The 19,865-nt window shown below is 38.5% G+C and overlaps 1 protein-coding gene across 4 annotated transcripts in view; it reads left to right on the forward strand.

Moving 5' to 3' along the window:
* The window catches only part of LOC127633378 (cGMP-dependent protein kinase 1), a 280,392-nt gene that overhangs the window by 225,809 nt on the left and 34,718 nt on the right, over positions 1 to 19,865 (forward strand). For all 4 annotated transcript variants that reach the window (XM_052112424.1, XM_052112425.1, XM_052112423.1 and 1 more), the window contains one exon: positions 11,809 to 11,883. In XM_052112424.1, coding sequence (XP_051968384.1) covers positions 11,809 to 11,883 — 75 coding nt within the window. The remainder of the gene's footprint in view (positions 1 to 11,808; positions 11,884 to 19,865) is intronic.

Raw genomic sequence — 19,865 nt, forward strand, 5'->3', positions numbered from 1 at the left:
ACACTGTTTTCTGAGGTACTGTGACAGATGATTGCATAAATCCAATTTTATTTCTGATTATTAACATTTTATCAGTAAAGAAAGTCATTATTCTTGTGCTGTGACGGAATATCTGGTTCTGTTGAGGTTTTATTCCTAACCAATTTACCCACAGTACTGAATAAACACCTAGGATTGTTATGTTATATTCTATGAGTTTGCTCAAATATACTGACCTGGCAGCTTTTAGTGAATGTCTGTTGCTACAAACACTATCCTTCGATGCACTGCAATATACCTCTAATTTTGTATTCTTCCACTTGCAAACCATTTTCCGAGCTGCTCTCTTGAGAGCATGAGTGTGATCAATGTACCATGGTGCAGGAATTGTTTCTTTAATTTTCTTTAATTGAAGGAGGGTGACACTATCAAGAGTGCTAGAGATGACTGTATTTATATTTGCTGTTATTTCATCAAAATCTTCTAGGCTTTGGGGTTTTTCTGAATGTATGAAATAGATCTGGAAGATAATTAGTGAAGCTATCTTTAGTGGTTAAAAGAATAGTTCTACCTTAATGATAGTGTGGTGTAGATTGAGTAACATTAGCTGATTGCGGCATAAAAGAGATGAGGTAATGATCCGAGACGTCATCGCTGTGCTGCAGAAATTCTATATTATCAACATAAATGCCATATTACAGAATTAAATCTAGCATATGATTATGGTGATGAGTTGGTCCTGTCTGACTCCAGCATTCACAAAGATAATGAAAATGACATATTGGGATTAGCATTTATCGATATTCTCAACTCTCTTGAAGCCACCAACAGTTAAATCTCTATCTACAGTAACTACAAGATCTGATAAAAAATTAGCAAATTAAACAAGGAAATCAGAATAAGGCCCGGGTGATCTATATAAAAGATGACAGAGTTTTTCTTATTTATTTCTGCCTGTTTCACATTAAACATTATTAGTTCAAGACTTATATCCTGTCCTCTTAATAACACCAAAATCTTCACTGTAAACTGTAGCAACACCACCACCTCGACCCTTCAGGCTCCTGTTTATAACAATAAGCTGGGGGAGTAGATTAATATAAACTATATATCCAGTTTAAGCCAGGTTTCAGTCAAACAGAAGCACATCCAAACTATGATCTGTAATAATTTCACTTACAATAAGTGCTTTGGTAGAAAGAGAGTTTAGTAGCCCCACCTTTATATGATTTTTCTTTTTGTTTTAAGTTTGACCTTAATCAAATTTTTTCTAAATGATTTAGTTAGAGATTTTTGTTTGGTAGTTCAGGGAACAGACACAGTCTCCATGTGATATCTAAGTAATACAGTCTCTATGTGTTGTAGTTTATGTGACCTGTGTGATGTCTAAAAGCATCTAGCAGATGTTCGGTTTAACCATTTTTTCTGCTTCCTGACCTGGGCCACAGTTAGTCAAATACTACTATTATTAAGACTATGAGCCAAATTACAAGAGAGAAGAGTGGCACCTTCCCTGGAGGGATGAATTCCGTATCTCTTTAGCAGGTCAGGTCTACCCCAAAAAGGCTTCCAATTGTCTGTAAATCCTATTCAATTATCCAGACACTACTCAGACATACAGCCATTCAGTGACTCTAATCTACTATAAACCTCATCACCACGATGAGCAGGGAGGGGACCAGAACATATTACAGTGTCTGACATTGTTTTTGCAAATTCACACACCTCTTTAACATTATCTCTAGTAATTTCCGACTGACGAAGCCGGATATCATTCGTGCCGACATGAATAACAATTTTAGAAAATCTACGTTTAGCATAAACCAGCGTTGTAAATTTTATCTGATGTCAGATGCTCTGGTACCCAAAATGCATTTAAAAATAGTGGCTGGAGACTATTTCCACATTCCTTACAATAGAATCCAATAACAAGGGCTCTTTCAGCATGATTCTCAGTGGGTGCATCACTGAGTGGGGAGAATCGATTGGAAACCCTAACAGAAACGGGAGAGTGGTGTCGCTTTGCTGAGTGAGTTTGCTGCAGAGACGTCACAAAAAAGCCCTGCTGCGGGGGCTCTACAGCCTGAACCAAAGTGTGTGTGTTGCTCTCTGTACTGCCCGCATCCGAAACAGTATTTACCGGCTTCTCTTTCTCACTGACTTCCACTAGCGTTGGATGCGTGTCTCTAACTTATTAACCTTCTCCATCATGTGAATCCCTCACTGCTGATGGAAGAAGCTATTATAAACATGTGACATGCAATGCAAGAAGAAATAACATAAGTGGATACCATGACTTAAAGCAATTGAAAAAGTGATTTGTCGACCAAAGGACTCTAGTAGCCTGAGCGTAACCTGAGTATGCATTGGCTAAGAAGGTTGGAAGATAATGGCAAGCGTTTAGTGATAGGGACTGGTTTGTGTTTCCATAGACCTTTAATGAGCACTGACACATGAGAATGAAAAAAAAAAGTGGCATTGGTTGCCGGTAGCGAGTTTGTGGATAAAGATAATTCGTGATAGGTAGGTCTGAATGGAGGTTGCACAGATTTTTTTGATTGGAATGGGCATGAGTGACAAAGTTGCAAATAGACCAAGCATCTATTAGAGGAAAAGGGAGTCGGTAGACGGAGTGGTATGCCTTGAAACAGTTCCAACCGGTCAGGTAAGTGGAGATGGTACTCTGGGTGAGGCCGTCGAGGATAGCTTCTCATGAAGTATTTGAAAGATCTTCCAACTGTGGATTTAGTTGAAGATGGAGGCTGAAAACGTTGGAACTGGCATGGGGTGGATGTCTGATTCTGGAGCCTAGGTTCTGAACTTCTGAAAGGAAAAGCGAGACAAAGAGTCAGATAAGGTATTGTGGTAGCCAGGAATGTGTGCTGCTTAAATGAGAAACTGGTGTTGGGCGATTATTAGTGTTAGTCTGCAAACTAATGGCATGACGGCTGAGGAACGAGATAAGCCTTTATTTATGATTTCAACTACTGCTGTGTGAGGATGAGCATAGATTGTCTGGACCATTCGTGCCCCCAAAGAATAGCTGCTATGATGACGGAATACATTCCATAGAGTGTGGATGAGGGAATATCTGATTGTTGGATGAAGTGGCTGAACTCATGTGGCCATCCGGAAGTGAACTAACTGCTGCTGTAGTATCCCCCGATGCAGCATCTGTGTACAGCTGAATGTCTTAGGGTTGTGTGATTTAGTCATTATAAAAGAAGGATGTGCCATCACAGAGAATCGAGAATGCTAAAATGAATTTGGTAGGGGGAGGTCTTTAGAACGGGAATTTATTTTGTGGCTGAGCTGTATTAGGCCTTGGCTGGTTTGCAGCTCTCTAGGCTGGCTGATATTTAAGAGGAATGGCTGAAGAAGTTGGGCTAGGTTGGTGTAGTTACCTTATATGATTTGCAGACATAAGGATGAATCTGGGCAAGGAGGTGGTGCTGCTGTATCCAGTGTATAAAGGCTGCTGTTTACTGGCAGGATGTGAGGGTATTGGGAATGGGAGGGGTTGGGATAGGGGTAGATTAGTTTGGGGAAAAGTGGTAGATTAGTTTGAAAGAAGAAATAGGATGAGGTTGAAAAGATCAGTTGAGAGGTAGAATTCCTGGGTTTACTGCAAAGGGAACTTGATTTGGGTTGGTTGATAGAGAGGAACCGGGAATGACAGAAGCCTGAATGCTGTTAACAGCTGAAGGAAGGGCAGAGGAATGGATGGTGGGGTGAAAGGATGTAGGTGTGTGAGGATTTGGAGCTGTTTGTGAGCATAGGGATGAAAATGTAATGAAAATGTAATGATCTGGGATAGATCTGAGGTAGGAGTAGATATTGCTGGAATTTGCACTTGGACTCCACTAGGTGGCACGAAGGCCATTGTGGAGGATGCATGGTGATGTCATGAATGACGGTGGGAGGATCGCTTCAGAATGCCGGAAGTATTTAGTGCTCTGAGTTTATAGTTGCTGAAGTATTGTTGGATGCTGTGTAAAGTTGAAATAATGTTGATTTATTGTCGGAGCGGCTGAAGTGGATGCCTTTATCCTTAAGTGCTCGCTGAAGGTGAGCCCCAGTCCACTCTTTGATGCCTGTCTCTGGTTTGGGAGATGTGCTGTGAACGAGAATACGCTGAGGAGGACTACGGTTGGGTGGATGAGAGAGACACTGTTGACGAGGAGATTTATCATGTCGGATCTCGGGTAGTAGATCTCGTGAACAGAGAAGATTGGTCCTGAAGAGATTGTGAGCTTGGATGAGAATGCCCACGATGTTGGGGAATAAGAATGGCAGAATGCAGCCGGTGTGAAATTTAGCTGTGTGAGGACTGTTGAGAGGATTTCCTGGGTAAAATCATCTCAACAAGTAAATCATCATCTGTGTCAGAAGGATTGATCTGAAGCTCGGGATCCACGTTAAGTAAGTCCGTCGAGAAACTGAGACAAACAGAGCTGAGGTGGTTGGTTCAGTATAAGTGCATTGACGGCAAGTAGCTGATTGGTTGAGGCGTGACCTGCTCCCGAACTTTAGTTAACTTGTTAACTTCATAAAAATAGAAAGTGGTAGCACGTGGAAAATGCATGCAATTGAATCGTGATAAGAGAATAATGCGGGGGAAAACCAGATGCGCACTGATTTTAAGGATTAAAAGCTGAAAACAGATAGATAATGGATGCTAAAAAGCTAACAGGCTACAAACACAGACTTGAGCTAGGTGCCAGCAGCGACAAGTAAAATACACACAGATGAAACAGTAGAAAAGCGGAAAAACCCGAAACGTGGTAAAATGACAAAGGATAAAATGACAAATGTATGAGAATAACAATAAGCAATGCTAAGCAGCCTAGCAGGCTACAAAAACTCATGCAGCAACAGGAACAAGAACCATTGCTAAACAATGGTTTCTTTCAACCGCTCCATTAGCCACCACTTTTAATCTTTAAACTGATCACCAGACTTCACGCACAGTATTGTATGATATTATTCGCAGTGAAGGATACACCTATAATGCGCAAATTTTACTATGCACAAATAGGGACAGGTATTACAAGATCTTTTCTTCCTCCTGTTCCTTTTTTTTCATTCATGGAAATAAAACAATATGTTGTAAAATGGCATGAACGAATAAATAAATAAATAAATAAAAGTAAAAGTAATAATGCCTTATATACCCCAGGATGTTAGGCAGGATGTTACATAAACATTGGATTTGTACTGTCAGAGAAGAATCTTTTTTGGGGGGGGTTTTGTACACAGCTATTATTTGTGCAATTAGGTCTGGTGCTGCTAGTGGCACAGAAATGACTCACAGCACTTTTAAGATCTGAGTCAATGTTCCTTAAATAGTCTATTTCATTAACGTATATTTCTGAACACTTTTAGAAATATAAGTATAAACGAGTTACGTTGGGTTCACTAGTTTTGGGGCTTCACTCAGGACAGTTCTAAGTGATTAACACTATAAATGTCTACTAAATCTTATTTATGGATACTAGTGTCCTGTGTGACCTTAGCTACCTAGACTAAAAAGTTCTTCTAAATCATACTGTAGTAACATCAAAGAAAAATGATTTCATTATGATTCAAAGCCAGTAATTAATCCTAAATATCCACTTTGTACCATTTATCTGTGGTTTTTCAATGTTTCATCAGAGTTGTAATAAAAATATGAGATAATCAGAGAATTCACTGATGGATAAGTCAGATCCCGAAGACCAGAAGCTTCTGCAATGAACACTATTACTGGCTGCCTCTCATGTCTAAATCTGTCTCTTATCCTGTGGCAACATATGCAATAAAATATTCATATGCTTTAATATGGGGCTAGGGATGATATAAAAAATATTTGCTATGTATATTACTTAGAGGGTAACAAAGTTTTAAACATTGTCAAGTTGTAAGAGTTCAGTGTAAGGTCTCCCTACCTTGAAGCACAAACTTCATGTTCATTCAATATTTTTGGGCTGCTCTACTGGCTTTATATGTGAATATATGTCCCATGTGTAGATTTTTATTTACACTAAAAAGGTCATATTTAAACTTTCCTGGGAACACTTAAACATGCCTACATTTATTTATTTTGCGTTTCAAGTATTTTGTATGTACAGATTCTATTGCTTTTTCCACCGGTGGGTTCAGTTGCAGGGCCATGAGTGTGTAATAAGTGTGACTTTGAATGTCAGGAATGCGACTTTGAAATTAATTTTTTTGCCATAACACCAGTGCAGGGCCGGTTCTAGACATTTGGAGGCCCTAGGCAAAATGTATGTTGGAGGCCCCCCGCCATGCCCTCCTCCACCTTTCAGAATTCACGAGTTCACACTTACATCAAATTAAATAGAGTAAAGATTATGCGTATTTGGCATGCTGTCCAGGGGAGGGCTCCAGGCTCTGAATTTTGGCCAGATTTACACAGTATTGCATTGGATTGCATTGTATTTTGGATTGTGTTGTTTACATCCAATAAGAGATTATTAAAAATCAAAGTGAGGAGATGGGGTGGTGGAGGGATGCTGATAAACTGTCAATGAACAGAGGTAAGTCTGCAGTATATATACCTCTTATCTCGTTGATTATCTGAATGTGCTCCTCCCGAACTCTGTTAATAAAACATCATTTAATAAAAAAGACTTGAAAACAAATATGATTCCTAGCCATTTTATTTATACAAAATTGTTATCAGTATTTTTATATTTTTACTTAAATGTGCATATTTATGTAACTTTAATTAAGGTAAACAAAACAAATCATCTGAAAAGTCATCTTTTTTTTTAGCAGTCAGGAAGTTTTTGCAGTAATTTGTTCAGTAATTTATTTATGGTATAACACACTAACCCACTATTTGGGATAATGAACAGTTTTGTTTTTGATAGACTAAATATAGTCATATTAGGTGTATTGTAGAGAAAAACCTCATGATACACAAATCAGCTGCTAGTGGAAGTGAAAAGACAAGTTAATTTCGTCAACTGTAATTGTGTGCTTATTCTTATTTTTAAGATTGCATACTTATTTTCAATAAATTTTGCAACAGTATTTATGATTGGAAAACGAAAAAAATGAAGTCTATTATGGTCTATAGTCTATTATGATAGACTAGAGCAGTTAATGTAGGCTAAACATTTGCGTTTTAGAAGATATACAGACTGTTTTAAAACTTAATAAACAATGCTTTAGTATAGTGCGTTTGCTCTTTGACTGACAAACTTTACTTTTTCTGTAGTGTTTTGCGAGTCAGCTCCTGACTAGGGCTGGAAATCGATTGTAGCTACATACGCTCGGATTCAAAGTGGCAGAAGCGAATTCAGTCCATCAACGGTGCTCGCGCTCTTTTGAACTGGAAATAACCGTCAAATGATCTATCTCAAAATGACGCTGATCGTTAGAATCAGTTTATTTTTTACAATACATTACAATCACTAGATGATACCTGAATCACGAGCTGCACTTTCTTTGCGTGCCTGCTTAGCCTTACGCTTAGCAGCCCCTGAAGGATGAGTTCGCTTCGGCGCCATCAGATAAATTTGCAGAAAAGTTGGATTTTATTCATCTACAATCTCTTCATTCATAAATTCAGAGGTTGGGAGTGACTCGCATGTAAACGGTGATATTAATTGGTTTAACTACAGGTGAATGACAATTGTTATATCCAATGGACAAACAGCATATTTTGCTGCTCTTGATTGGTGGATAAGCATGTGTATGTTTTGGAGGCCCTGCCTCCAAGGCCGAGGCCCTAGGCAACAGCCTAGTTCACCTATAGGTAGTGCCGGCCCTGCACCAGTGCAAATGATTATCAAAAGAATCACACAACGTCTCTTCAGTAGTTCAAAAGTTAATGTAATCCTGCATTTCATGAAAGTATAAACATGTTTGGCGAAGGGCTCCCGGGCTGCCCAGGGGGACCCCCGCAGCATCCAAATAGTGGGGTTGGCCTATTGAACTGACGAGGATTACGCAAACCTCCCTCTTACCCCAATTATGAATGTTTTGTGATTAACTGGTGAGGGCTTTTTGGGCCTTTCGGATGTGGAGACGGTTTGTACGGATGTAGCTGAGATATGCGTCGGATGACAAGCGTATTTGTTGCTCGGGCAGGACTTTGTGCGATGCTGTGGTTGCTGCACCAATGTAGAAGGAATGGCTTGAGGATAGTTTTGCTGAGATGCCAGATTTTAGCAGTTTTTAAACAGAATCAGGAAATGCTTAATTTTGTATTTTATTTTTTTGTCTTCGATAAAAAGCGGATCGAGAGGGGTGTGGCAGGGCGGAGGGCGGGGCCGGGTCATGATCATACACACCCGGTCCCTTATCAGGCAAATTAAACCTCCGAGAGGAATAAAGGCCGATGACAGACGGTGGTGTGACGAGAGAGAGATAGTTTATTCTCTCTCTCTCGAACCATCGTCACCAGCCGCCTTCATCCCTCGCGCGCCCCATCAGGCTGATTGGGGACCGGGCGTGCGTCATTCTATCCCAGCCCTGTCCCCCTCCGCTCCACCACCGGCATGACCTACACCCCCCCCCCTCTCTTTCCCTGGGGAGGGGCATGCTTTGCACCCCGTCAGGTCATCCCCACCTTCCTCGACCTGGGAGGAGACAGGAGGGGAAAAACAACAACAAAAAAACTAAATAGGCGAGGGAAAAGGCCAACACGGTGCGAAAGAGAGAGAGAGAGGAGAGAGAAATGCCCTCGCAGTAATTCGAACGGGAGAGCCCACGGCTCTTTGAGCAGGAGAGCCATACTGTGTTTGAATGGGAGAGCCGTACTGCATTTGGACAGGGAGAGCTGTACTGCGTTTGAATGGGAGAACCGTACTGTGTTTGAATGGGAGAGCCGTGATGCGATTCGGACGGCAGAGCCATATTACGATTCGAATGGGTGAGCCCACGGCCTGCACATGGTGACTCTCATGCATTTGAACGAAGATCTCTTGCTGCTATTCAAAGCAGGAGAGCTCAAGCTGTATTTGAATGGGAGAGTAGTTTGTAATCCAATGTAGAAGTAGAGAAGACTTTGGAATGACACTCCGAATGGCACTTTGAATGGAGAACAATTGTGATAGTCATGTTGGAAGATTCAAACTGAATCACTGAATGGAACACGCCCTAAACGAGCTGTGTAATGAGGTGATCAGGCTGATTGGAATCACTTGTGCGGGAGAACCAAATTGAAATGCTGGGGACCATTGGAAAGATGATTGAATTAAATCATTATTAGATCTTTTGTTTCCCTCGAGTTTGATTAAAGGTGTAATGGAGCTCGAGTGGCATGAAGCTGGCGCTCGTTTGCGGAGGCAGGCTCACGCAACGGAATACTCCAGGCAGAGAGTTTAGATCAGAGAACATGTAAACAGTCATAGGGAGCTGTTTGACATGTATACAGCACCAAAGCAGCCAGTTTGCGGAAGCAGCTTCAATCTATGATCTGCTTCTGCTAATGGAATTTAGAAAGAAAGACAGAGTAAAAATAGCGCTTATAGTGGTAGCGGTCAGTACTGCAAACTGACTGCCACAGTACTGTGGCATCTTCTGTTGACTAACAAGATTATTTAGATCGAAGAGCTGTTCTGATGATGATGAATGCTTTGCAACGAAGTAGCATCCAACGATCCAGGTCTCTCGCTCGGGTCTGTTCTTGGGCAAATGTGCGGACCAAATGCTGGAAGGCTCAATGCCATGTAAAGGTTAGCAGCTGTTTATCTACGCTTGCTCTGGCAGTGTGACTGGTCGGATGAAATGAACTTGCTCCTCCCGAACATAGTTAACCTGTTGATACGCACCCCCTTTTTGAACACAAACCATAAAAATGACATAAATGAGCTTAAATGGTTGTATTTACTGGACCCTTTGGAGTATGGACACAGTTGTATTATCTTTTGAAAGAAGACACTTTGGGCTTTATTTCCTAAGTTTCAGAATTAATATATGTTGTTATCTTTTAAGGTTAGAGAAGCTGAAGTTTATAGTATTAGTTATATAGACATTTTGTGATCTGAACGTATTTTTATAATCTAAAAAAACAATAATAGAAGTGCCAAGACAACCCAGAAATACAATGTTCTCAAAGCCACAAGTCTAAAGAAGTTACGTTTTAAATTTGAAGATGATCAATCAAAAAATGAGGTTCCTGCAAGACGACACAAATTTTGACTACCCTGCTCGGCTATTATGAATAAAAATGTGCCACATTTTTTAAAATTGACTTTGGAGACAGGCTCATTTTGTTTATGAGACTCTAATATATAAGACGATATACAGTTTTACAACATGAATGCTGCTCAGATCGCAAAGTTTGTTGAAGAACAACAACGAAGGGTAATTCTTTCAGGCAAAATCGCATTTAAACAATGAACAAAATATAAATATTTCTTAGATGTATCACTTTTATGGACAAAAAGTGCTATCGGATGTTTTTCAATGAACGCTTGTCATGGACAATTGACCCAAGTGTGGCGAATTGGATTCATCTTGCGATCGTGTTTTCATAACAAATGTATGAAATCCCATTTTGATATTGCATTTGTACTCATGGCACAAATAACTAAATTGCTGTTTCTGGAGCACTGCTATCGTGAAACAGAGATTGGATATCAATGTTGAACCCTTAGACCTTTGAAAAGATGTATAATTTGTTAACATTAATTACATATATAGATGGTAAATTATATATTAAATGTAAACAGAGTGACATCACTTCCAAGTGAGAGTGATTGCGTATCAACAGGTTAATAAAACTCCATATGTCTGCTCCAAGCACTGCTTCTGTAAGCCGCAAGTACCCACAAACTCAAGGCATTTTTCCTCTAAATGAGCCACCATCTACTTTTCTGTAAGCTTGCCTGGGTAAATATACTTGCCTGTTCCAATGTTATTTCTCAGATGTCCAGAACAAAATGTGCTGCCCAGCAGAAATTTGTGATAAACAAATCATCTGCAAAATATGTTGATGAAATCTTATAGGATGTTAGCTTTCCATTGACACCTAGATTAAGCTTCTAGTCCACTCAGAGGCCGAGATATTCAGTAGGGAATGTGTGTGGGAACACAAACTAGACAGCGAACCAGCACATGGGCTGGGGAGCTTCCATCCATCCATCCATCGTCAACCGCTTATCCTGTGTACAGGGTCGCGGGGGGCTGGAGCCTATCGCTGGGGAGCTTCTCATATCTTAAATTGTGCATCCTCAATTTCTCATTCCTCTTCCTCGAGCCAGTGACCTGGAAAGCTGATCAATGTCCAGCATTATTAAGGAAGTGGTCTGGGTTCTGTAAAATGAGATCAGTGTTTTAACTGTAGTCCAATGAATGTGAAGGATAAGCTTATAAATTTGAAAAACTCCTCATAAACAACCCAAACCTGCCCACACACACACACACATACACATACATTAAGATACTCAGATCATGTGAGGCAGTATACCCACAGAAGGAGACCCATATTACTAGATTTGTTTGGCTGTGATTCTACACATGAAATGCAATGTAGCCTAATCAAGATATCCATAATCAAGGCATGTGCTCAAATCTTTACTGACCCAGGATCAGGCCATGAAATCCAATTCCTATGTAGCTAGACTTTTGAAAATCAGCATAAATGTCCAGTTTGCTGCTTTTTCAGGCCAAGAGCTGCACACTAAGACAGGAAAAAATTATTTTACAAAAATGTAGTTATAGAAATATGATTCAATGAGACCAGGTAGGGTTCTACAATGTTTTTCAATTAATCCTCTAGTGAATTATTTATTTTTTTAATTATCGAAAAGACTAGCGATTCTGAAAATGAAAATGGATGAAAGTAATTGCTTTTTATTTTGAAATTTACAGGTCCTTCAAGCACTTGATTGGAGGTCTGGAAGACGTATCAAACAAAGGCTATGACGATGCTGGTGCCAAAGCAAAGTAAGTTCACTCAACACCTTCAATAATACTGTATTAACAGAGGGGGGTATATTATAGTGTATAATTATATAAATATTAGGGCTGTCAATCGATTAAAATCTTTAATCAAATTAATTACATGGTATCCCGATTAATTAATCGTGATTAAACGCATTTAATCGCATATACAAATATTTGCTGAGAAAGCCCCTCATATAACAATAATTCAATATGTAATGCTGAAATAATGATACATAGTTTTCTTTATTTAAAAATAATGTATTAATATATATATATATATATATATATATATATATATATATATATATATATATATATATATATATATATATAAAATGAAAAATATTCAGATAATTAAAATGCAGTACATTCTTGTGGCAGAAGAGTTAATCATTGATAAGACTTTAGAATACAATGTATTGTTTACTACCATATTATTGAACATAACACAGTCATTGGCATACAGTTCACAGCAATCCATTTCACAAGTGAATTTGTCAATCAGTTCGAGATTTATTATGAGGGCTTGTTTAAGGACCCATCAATGCACACCTGCATCAGACATGCTTGTGTAGCGTTGCGTCATAAACATAAAATTTTTAGGTCACTGTGTCAAGTTAAATATAGTTTAATACTATGAACACATCTTGAGATCCCTTAGTTCGCATTTGCGCTCCATCAAGTGTTTTAAACGCAAGAATGTAACGCATGTTTATGCTGTTTTTTGCTGCTGGAAGGTTGTTTTCTTCACTGTATAAACTGTGTGTTGCCACACAGCTGAAGTTTCACTTACTGCCCTCTGGAGTAAACAGGAGGTACTATAAGCTTGCATTTCTCAGGAATCTTCCATATTATGGTCTGTGGGCATTGCAATTAATTGCGTTAATTTTGCACTGAATTAACGTGTTAAATTGACAGCCCTAATAAATATATAATAATTATATAATATAATTATATATATTAGAGTATATATTATATATAAGTATGATATACAGTATTATATCAATACATATGTATTTTAGACTTTTAATAATTGTAGTAATTTAAAGATTCAAGTATTGCAAAAATTTTCAAAATTAGCTGTAAAAATAAATATTGTGGAGAGTTTGCTTCTGAGCACAAGCTGGTCCTGAATAAATTATTTAATCAATTACAATAATGACAAACCATTTTAATTTTTTTATTCTGTGTTTGTGCATTGTGGGAGTTAAATGTATCCAAGTGGCTCGAGTGGTTTGACTACGTTCACTAACATTCGTTCAGATCCATTTAATGATTCAGTGACCATTTCTGGTGATGCCAGCAGGTGGTGAGAAATGAATGTCTTGTGTGAAATGAGTTAGTCACTGAATCAACGATCAAAAGAACATTTTTATCCTTTAAAAGTGTGTATGCCTACAGACCTACAATGACACTTGAGCAGATGTTTTAAGCATTATAAGAACAACGCAAATCTATTATTTCCCTACAGTTTGTAAGCTACTGAGCATGACTTTTATCAAAAGACATCAATCGTATATTATTTAAAATTTCAACAACGTCCATATTTTTTCATGTATAAAAAAGCGTGTCTACATATCTATTGACTTCAGTAAAATGAATACAGCAGATCAATCTTTTTACCTACAGTTTGTCGACTGTACACCAACATAGAGGTAAAAAAAGGAGCTGATATTAAAAATAGCTTTACATATTTAACACATATCAAGTAATCTGCCTAAATTGGCAAAAACAACCGATCAAACTATTACCTTACAAACATAATGTAAAAAGCATAACTTAAAGAAGAGCTGATATAAACTCCACTTACAATGGCTGTGTCTAATTTGAAAGGATGCGTCCTCCGGAGGTCACATTTGTCGGCCACATACGTCATCGAGGCTGTCTCGTTTAAGAAAAGCGAGTAGAACACTTCGAATGCAGCTTTCGAATGCGATCTTCTTTCACGGGAATTCGAAGGTTGCAAGAGGTGTATCCTTCATGTGCACTCACAACCCACAATTCTTTGCTTCAATGGAAATGTCTAAAAAAATGACACCAATTTGCCAGTAAATATGTTTAAACGCAAGGAATGTTAATTTCCAAGTTGAAGTACCTCAGTACTGGGTGCAGCGAATATAATATGTATAATTATATAAATATATCATTTAAAAAAGTATTAGACTAAAAGTAAACCTGTAAAATATATCTTTATTTTTCTCCTAAAATATACCTCATACACTCCATTATAAACAGACTTTGTTCCCCTCTCACTCAAAGTGCTCGCGCTTGTTATAGAGTGGCGTGCTGTCATAGCAACCATGTTATGTTCTGTTTCCGTTTGTCCTACGAAGGCCATCTCGTTTAAACTAGACTTGTTTAAAGGAGGACACTCGGTATACTGCAGCCTTCAAAGGACACGTCTGACCTAGCATGCAGCCTTCCAAATGAGAGACAGCCAATGTGTGCTTAAAAGAATGATTGTCCTATGTTTATATTCTGCAGTGCATTTCACGTAATGCTGCCAGTCAAGAACGATATGCTGATAAATAACTCTCGCTTGTGTGTCCCTCATCTCTAGATTATTAATTTAGATCAAAATCAATGCAGATAAAAATAAAATAAAAACATAGATAAATGAGCATTGTTGAAAGCATCTTTGTAGAAATGAACGGAGCTGTGTTGATTAGACTGTCTGACTGACGGCCTGTTACGTAAGGGTTGTTTCGGCTCATAAAACTCATCTGTGATTGGCTGAATGGTCGCTCAATCAGCCCAAAGTAACAAAACGCAAAGAATACTGTATACAAATCCACTTGGACTCGATATGGGTTTAACTTGAAAAAGTGCGGGGGACAAAATCACCTTTTTAAAGGCAGGTATGCCCTTGGTTCTGTGCATTAAGATTCCATTTGATTCAATTAAGTACTGCTTTTCAAAGATATGTCCTAACAACACTTAGGCTAAATGTTCTAAATGCTAAATTCTTTATTAGCCCCAAACTTCTTGATGTTTTCAAACTTTTCAAAACTTTTAGACAAGGCTTTGTCAACTCAACATGTCTGGACAAGCTTTCTATTTCTAGTTTGAGACTCATTGTTGTCTTAAGCAAATATATCCAAGGACCGGCTGAAGCTCTCTGCTCATGTAGAGCATAAAGACATTTTTCATCATCCTCATTATGCCCATCATGATGTCCACCTTTTTTGTTTCTACATGTTTATGTTATTTAAACCAGATTTGTTGAACCGCCATTCACTGAAACTTTATGAAAGGAGTGCATACAAGCAATCTTATATGTTATTGATATGGTGATACAATCAGGTGCACAATGTGGTGTACAGTCTGGTCTACACAAGGAGTGAGTGATCTAACAGTGCCCTCTTGTGGCCATAACTGAATATACCATGTCTGTTAACATCCTGAATGAATGAAATTCAAGTCATTTACTTGTAGAATAATCTCTTGCCAACTGTGGTATAGCATTTGATTTAAACGTTTCAAGTTACACTTTTGTATGTGTGTGTGTGTGTGTGTGTGTGGACTATAAAAACAATTATAACAATGCACATAATGTGTTATTCCTGATCATATTTTATAAGGACTCAATAGAGGTAATTTTGGTGAGCCGCTATTGAGTCCTCAATAGAGGTAGAATTTCAAAGCACTATATGGTGTACTGACCAATATAATAATATGCAGGAGACCATCGAAAATTTGAAGAGGTGGTTTCATTGTGTAAAATTATATAGCTGTATATTGTTGATGAGCTCTAGCTGTAAATAGAGGCTATAATAGATGCATACTTACTGAAGAGTGTGCCTGTTAAAAGCCTAGAGATGAGAACGAGTTTTGAGAATGAGTTTGAAGTGCAGTCACTTTTCAGTGTTTTTAATTTTGTTTTAATCAAAGGAATGATTCACCCATAAATCTCACTCTCATGCATTTACAATACCGTTTGACTTTGCTTCTTCAATTGATATCCAGGCAACTTTTTAGAGCATAAATCTTCAAATAACATGTGAGTAGCGCCAAAGGGAAAGGTAATGATCAAATTTGAATTGATTTGAATTTCACGGTACTTGAACATTCTGTAGTGACCATGTTGGCCTTTTTACAATTATATTTAAATGTATGCATTTTGCAGACAATTTTATCCAAAGCAACATACAAAGCATATATATATATATATATATATATATATATATATATATATATATATACACTCACCTAAAGGATTATTAGGAACACCATACTAATTCTGTGTTTGACCCCTTTCGCCTTCAGAACTGCCTTAATTCTACGTGGCATTGATTCAACAAGGTGCTGAAAGCATTCTTTAGAAATGTTGGCCCATATTGATAGGATAGCATCTTGCAGTTGATGGAGATTTGTGGGATGCACATCCAGGGCACGAAGCTCCCGTTCCACTACATCCCAAAGATGCTCTATTGGGTTGAGATCTGGTGACTGTGGGGGCCATTTTAGTACAGTGAACTCAATGTCATGTTCAAGAAACCAATTTGAAATGATTCGAGCTTTGTGACATGGTGCATTATCCTGCTGGAAGTAGCCATCAGAGGATGGGTACATGGTGGCCATAAAGGGATGGACATGGTCAGAAACAATGCTCAGGTAGTCCGTGGCATTTAAACAATGCCCAATTGGCACTAAGGGGCCTAAAATGTGCCAAGAAAACATCCCCCACACCATTACACCACCACCACCAGCCTGCACAGTGGTAACAAGGCATGATGGATCCATGTTCTCATTCTGTTTACGCCAAATTCTGACTCTACCATCTGAATGTCTCAACAGAAATCGAGACTCATCAGACCAGGCAACATTTTTCCAGTCTTCAACTGTCCAATTTTGGTGAGCTCTTACAAATTGTAGCCTCTTTTTCCTATTTGTAGTGGAGATGAGTGGTACCCGGTGGGGTCTTCTGCTGTTGTAGCCCATCTGCCTCAAGGTTGTGCGTGTTGTGGCTTCACAAATGCTTTGTTGCATACCTCGGTTGTAACGAGTGGTTATTTCAGGCAAAGTTGCTCTTCTATCAGCTTGAATCAGTCGGCCCATTCTCCTCTGACCTCTAGCATCAACAAGGCATTTTCGCCCACAGGACTGCCGCATACTGGAAGTTTTTCCCTTTTCACACCATTCTTTGTAAACCCTAGAAATGGTTGTGCGTGAAAATCCCAGTAACTGAGCAGATTGTGAAATACTCTGGCACCAACAACCATGCCACGCTCAAAATTGCTTAAATCACCTTTCTTTCCCATTCTGACATTCAGTTTGGAGTTCAGGAGATTGTCTTGACCAGGACCACACCCCTAAATGCATTGAAGCAACTGCCATGTGATTGGTTGATTAGATAATTGCATTAATGAGAAATTGAACAGGTGTTCCTAATAATCCTTTAGGTGAGTGTATATAGTTTTTAGACTCTTAAGGTTTAAAATGAATGCAGAATATAATTTTGACTCATGTCTCTGTTTATAAAAAACTTATGCACAAACAGGCATTGCCTAATTCATTGTAATGCCAAAAGTATAGCCATTAGAATTTTACGTGATATGAGTCATGAAAAACATGGACACATCAAGACATTTTTATATACTGTCTATATATATATATAGAGAGAGAGAGAGAGAGAGAGAGAGAGAGAGAGAGAGAGAGAGTTAATGTGCAAAAGTTTAGGCCCTTGTGAAAAATGTTGCATAGTGAGGATGACAAAAATAATTATATAAATAGTTTTCATTTATCACTTAATGTCATACAAAGTCCAGTCAACATAAAAAAGTTAAATCAATATTCGGTGTGACCACCTTTGCCTTTAAAACAGTACAAATTCTCCTAAGTACACCTGGACACAGTGTTCTTGGTTGTTGGCAGATATGATGTTCCAAGTTTCTTGGAGAATTCACCACAGTGCTTCTATATATTTAGGCCGTCTCAATTGGCCATCTCTTTATGTAATCTCAGACTGACATGATGTTCAGTGGGGGGTTTTGTGGGGGCCATGACATCTGTTGCAGGGCTCCCTGTTCTTCAAGTCTAATCTTTTATATTTGCAAATGTAATGTTTGGAAGTCTAACATTTTGTATGTCCTATTGACAAACTAAAGCTGGAGATATAAATAACCATCTTAAGACAAATGCTTTTTGCACAGTACTTTGTGTGTGTGTGTGTGTGTGTGTGTGTGTGTGTGTGTGTGTGTGTGTGTGTGTGTGTGTGAGTTCGTGTGTGTGTGTGTGTGTGTATATGTATGTGTTTGGATGTATTCTCAATTAATTCTCAGCTGTAAAATATTATCTTTGTGATTGCACTCTCCATAAAATTCTTTTTAAAATCCTTATCCATTTATCACAAACAACAAGAAAAGTTATTGAAATGCATTAGTCAAAGGGAAACCCTGGTTTGTACATGAGACAAGTAATAAAGCCACTTACTAATCTTATCTTTACATGTTAAGTTGATATATTTGCACAGATTTTATAATCGTATATAAATGCCTTGGCCTATAGTCTTCCTTTGTAAGTGCATTATTGTAAACGGTTGCCATGGCGTCAGGTTAGTGTGTATTTATTCAGCACCTCTGTTCTCAATAGTGCATCAGGCGTGTGGAGAGGGCTTGAGTGATGAACACATAAAGTTGTGTTAATGAAATGCACTGTGCCCATAATAGCAAGTGTCTAATCAACCTCCATCACCCAAGAGTATTACATGACATTCATTAGTTACTAGGATACTGGCCTTTGGCTTAATGTGTGTTTCATACATGAAGATTGTTCCCCTCAGTAATGAGCAATAGTTTGTGCATGTTGCTCGAGACTTTTGGAAAATAGTAAATGATTAAGAATGAGGTGTGTCCAGACTTTTGACTGTCTGATCTGTAGTAACCCCAAAAGTTGCTCCACAATAAATTGGCAGCCTTTGCCAGCCACACTATGCTGAGCACACAGATAAGGCAGATGTAATTTCACACTATGCTGTAGCAAAAAATGAGGACACTACATCCTGTCCTCCACAAACAGGGAGGACACATATTGGTCTGACATTGGCAGTCAAACAATTCTGTGATGTTTTGTTTTTTTCCCATTTTTTTTTCTGTGTCTTCAATGTACTTCTAGACTTTAAGTATTGATTGTGTTTGAAAACATAAGAGGGCTGTACATGCAGTAGGCAGCTGTCTGCTGTCCCTCTTGCTAGGCTGTAGTTTTTCTTGGGAATCGCCTGACAAAAACAGCCTCTATATGTGGCAGCAGAGGATGTACTTCACATAGCTGATTATGTGACAGATTGTTGTGAATGGTGATTGCCTGGCCACCAGCCTGGTCCTCAAGGATACCAATAATGATTTACAAGTAGTATTTTTATCAATATTATTAAAGAGGGAGTATATACGTATAGATATATCCGAATGCACTGTGTGTATATATATATATATATATATATATATATATATATATATATATATATATACATATATACACACACAGTGCATTCGGAAAGTATTCACAGCACTTCACATTTTCCACATTTTGTTATGTTACAGCCTTATTCCAAAATTGATCATTCATTATTTTCCTTAAAATTCTACAAACAATAACCCATAATGACAACGTGAAAGACGTTTGTTTGAAAAAAATCACATGTACATAAGTATTCACATCCTTTGCTGAATACTTTGTTGAAGCACCTTTGGCACCAATTACAGCCTCAAGTCTTTTTGAGTATGATGCTACATGCTTTGCACACCTATTTTTGGGCAGTTTCTCCCATTTTTCTTTGGGGAGCATCGGTGCACAGCCATTTTCAGATCTCTCCAGAGATTTTCAATCGGGTTCAAGTCTGGGCTCTGGCTGGTCCACTCAAGGATATTCACAGAATTGTCCCGTAGCCACTCCTTTGTTATCTTGACTGTTTGCTTAGGGCCATTGTCCTGTTGGAAGATGAACCTTTGCCCCAGTCTGAGATCCAGAGTGCTCTGGAGCAGGTT

The sequence above is a fragment of the Xyrauchen texanus genome, chromosome 40 (assembly GCF_025860055.1).
Source record: "Xyrauchen texanus isolate HMW12.3.18 chromosome 40, RBS_HiC_50CHRs, whole genome shotgun sequence".
Taxonomy (NCBI): Eukaryota; Metazoa; Chordata; class Actinopteri; order Cypriniformes; family Catostomidae; genus Xyrauchen; species Xyrauchen texanus.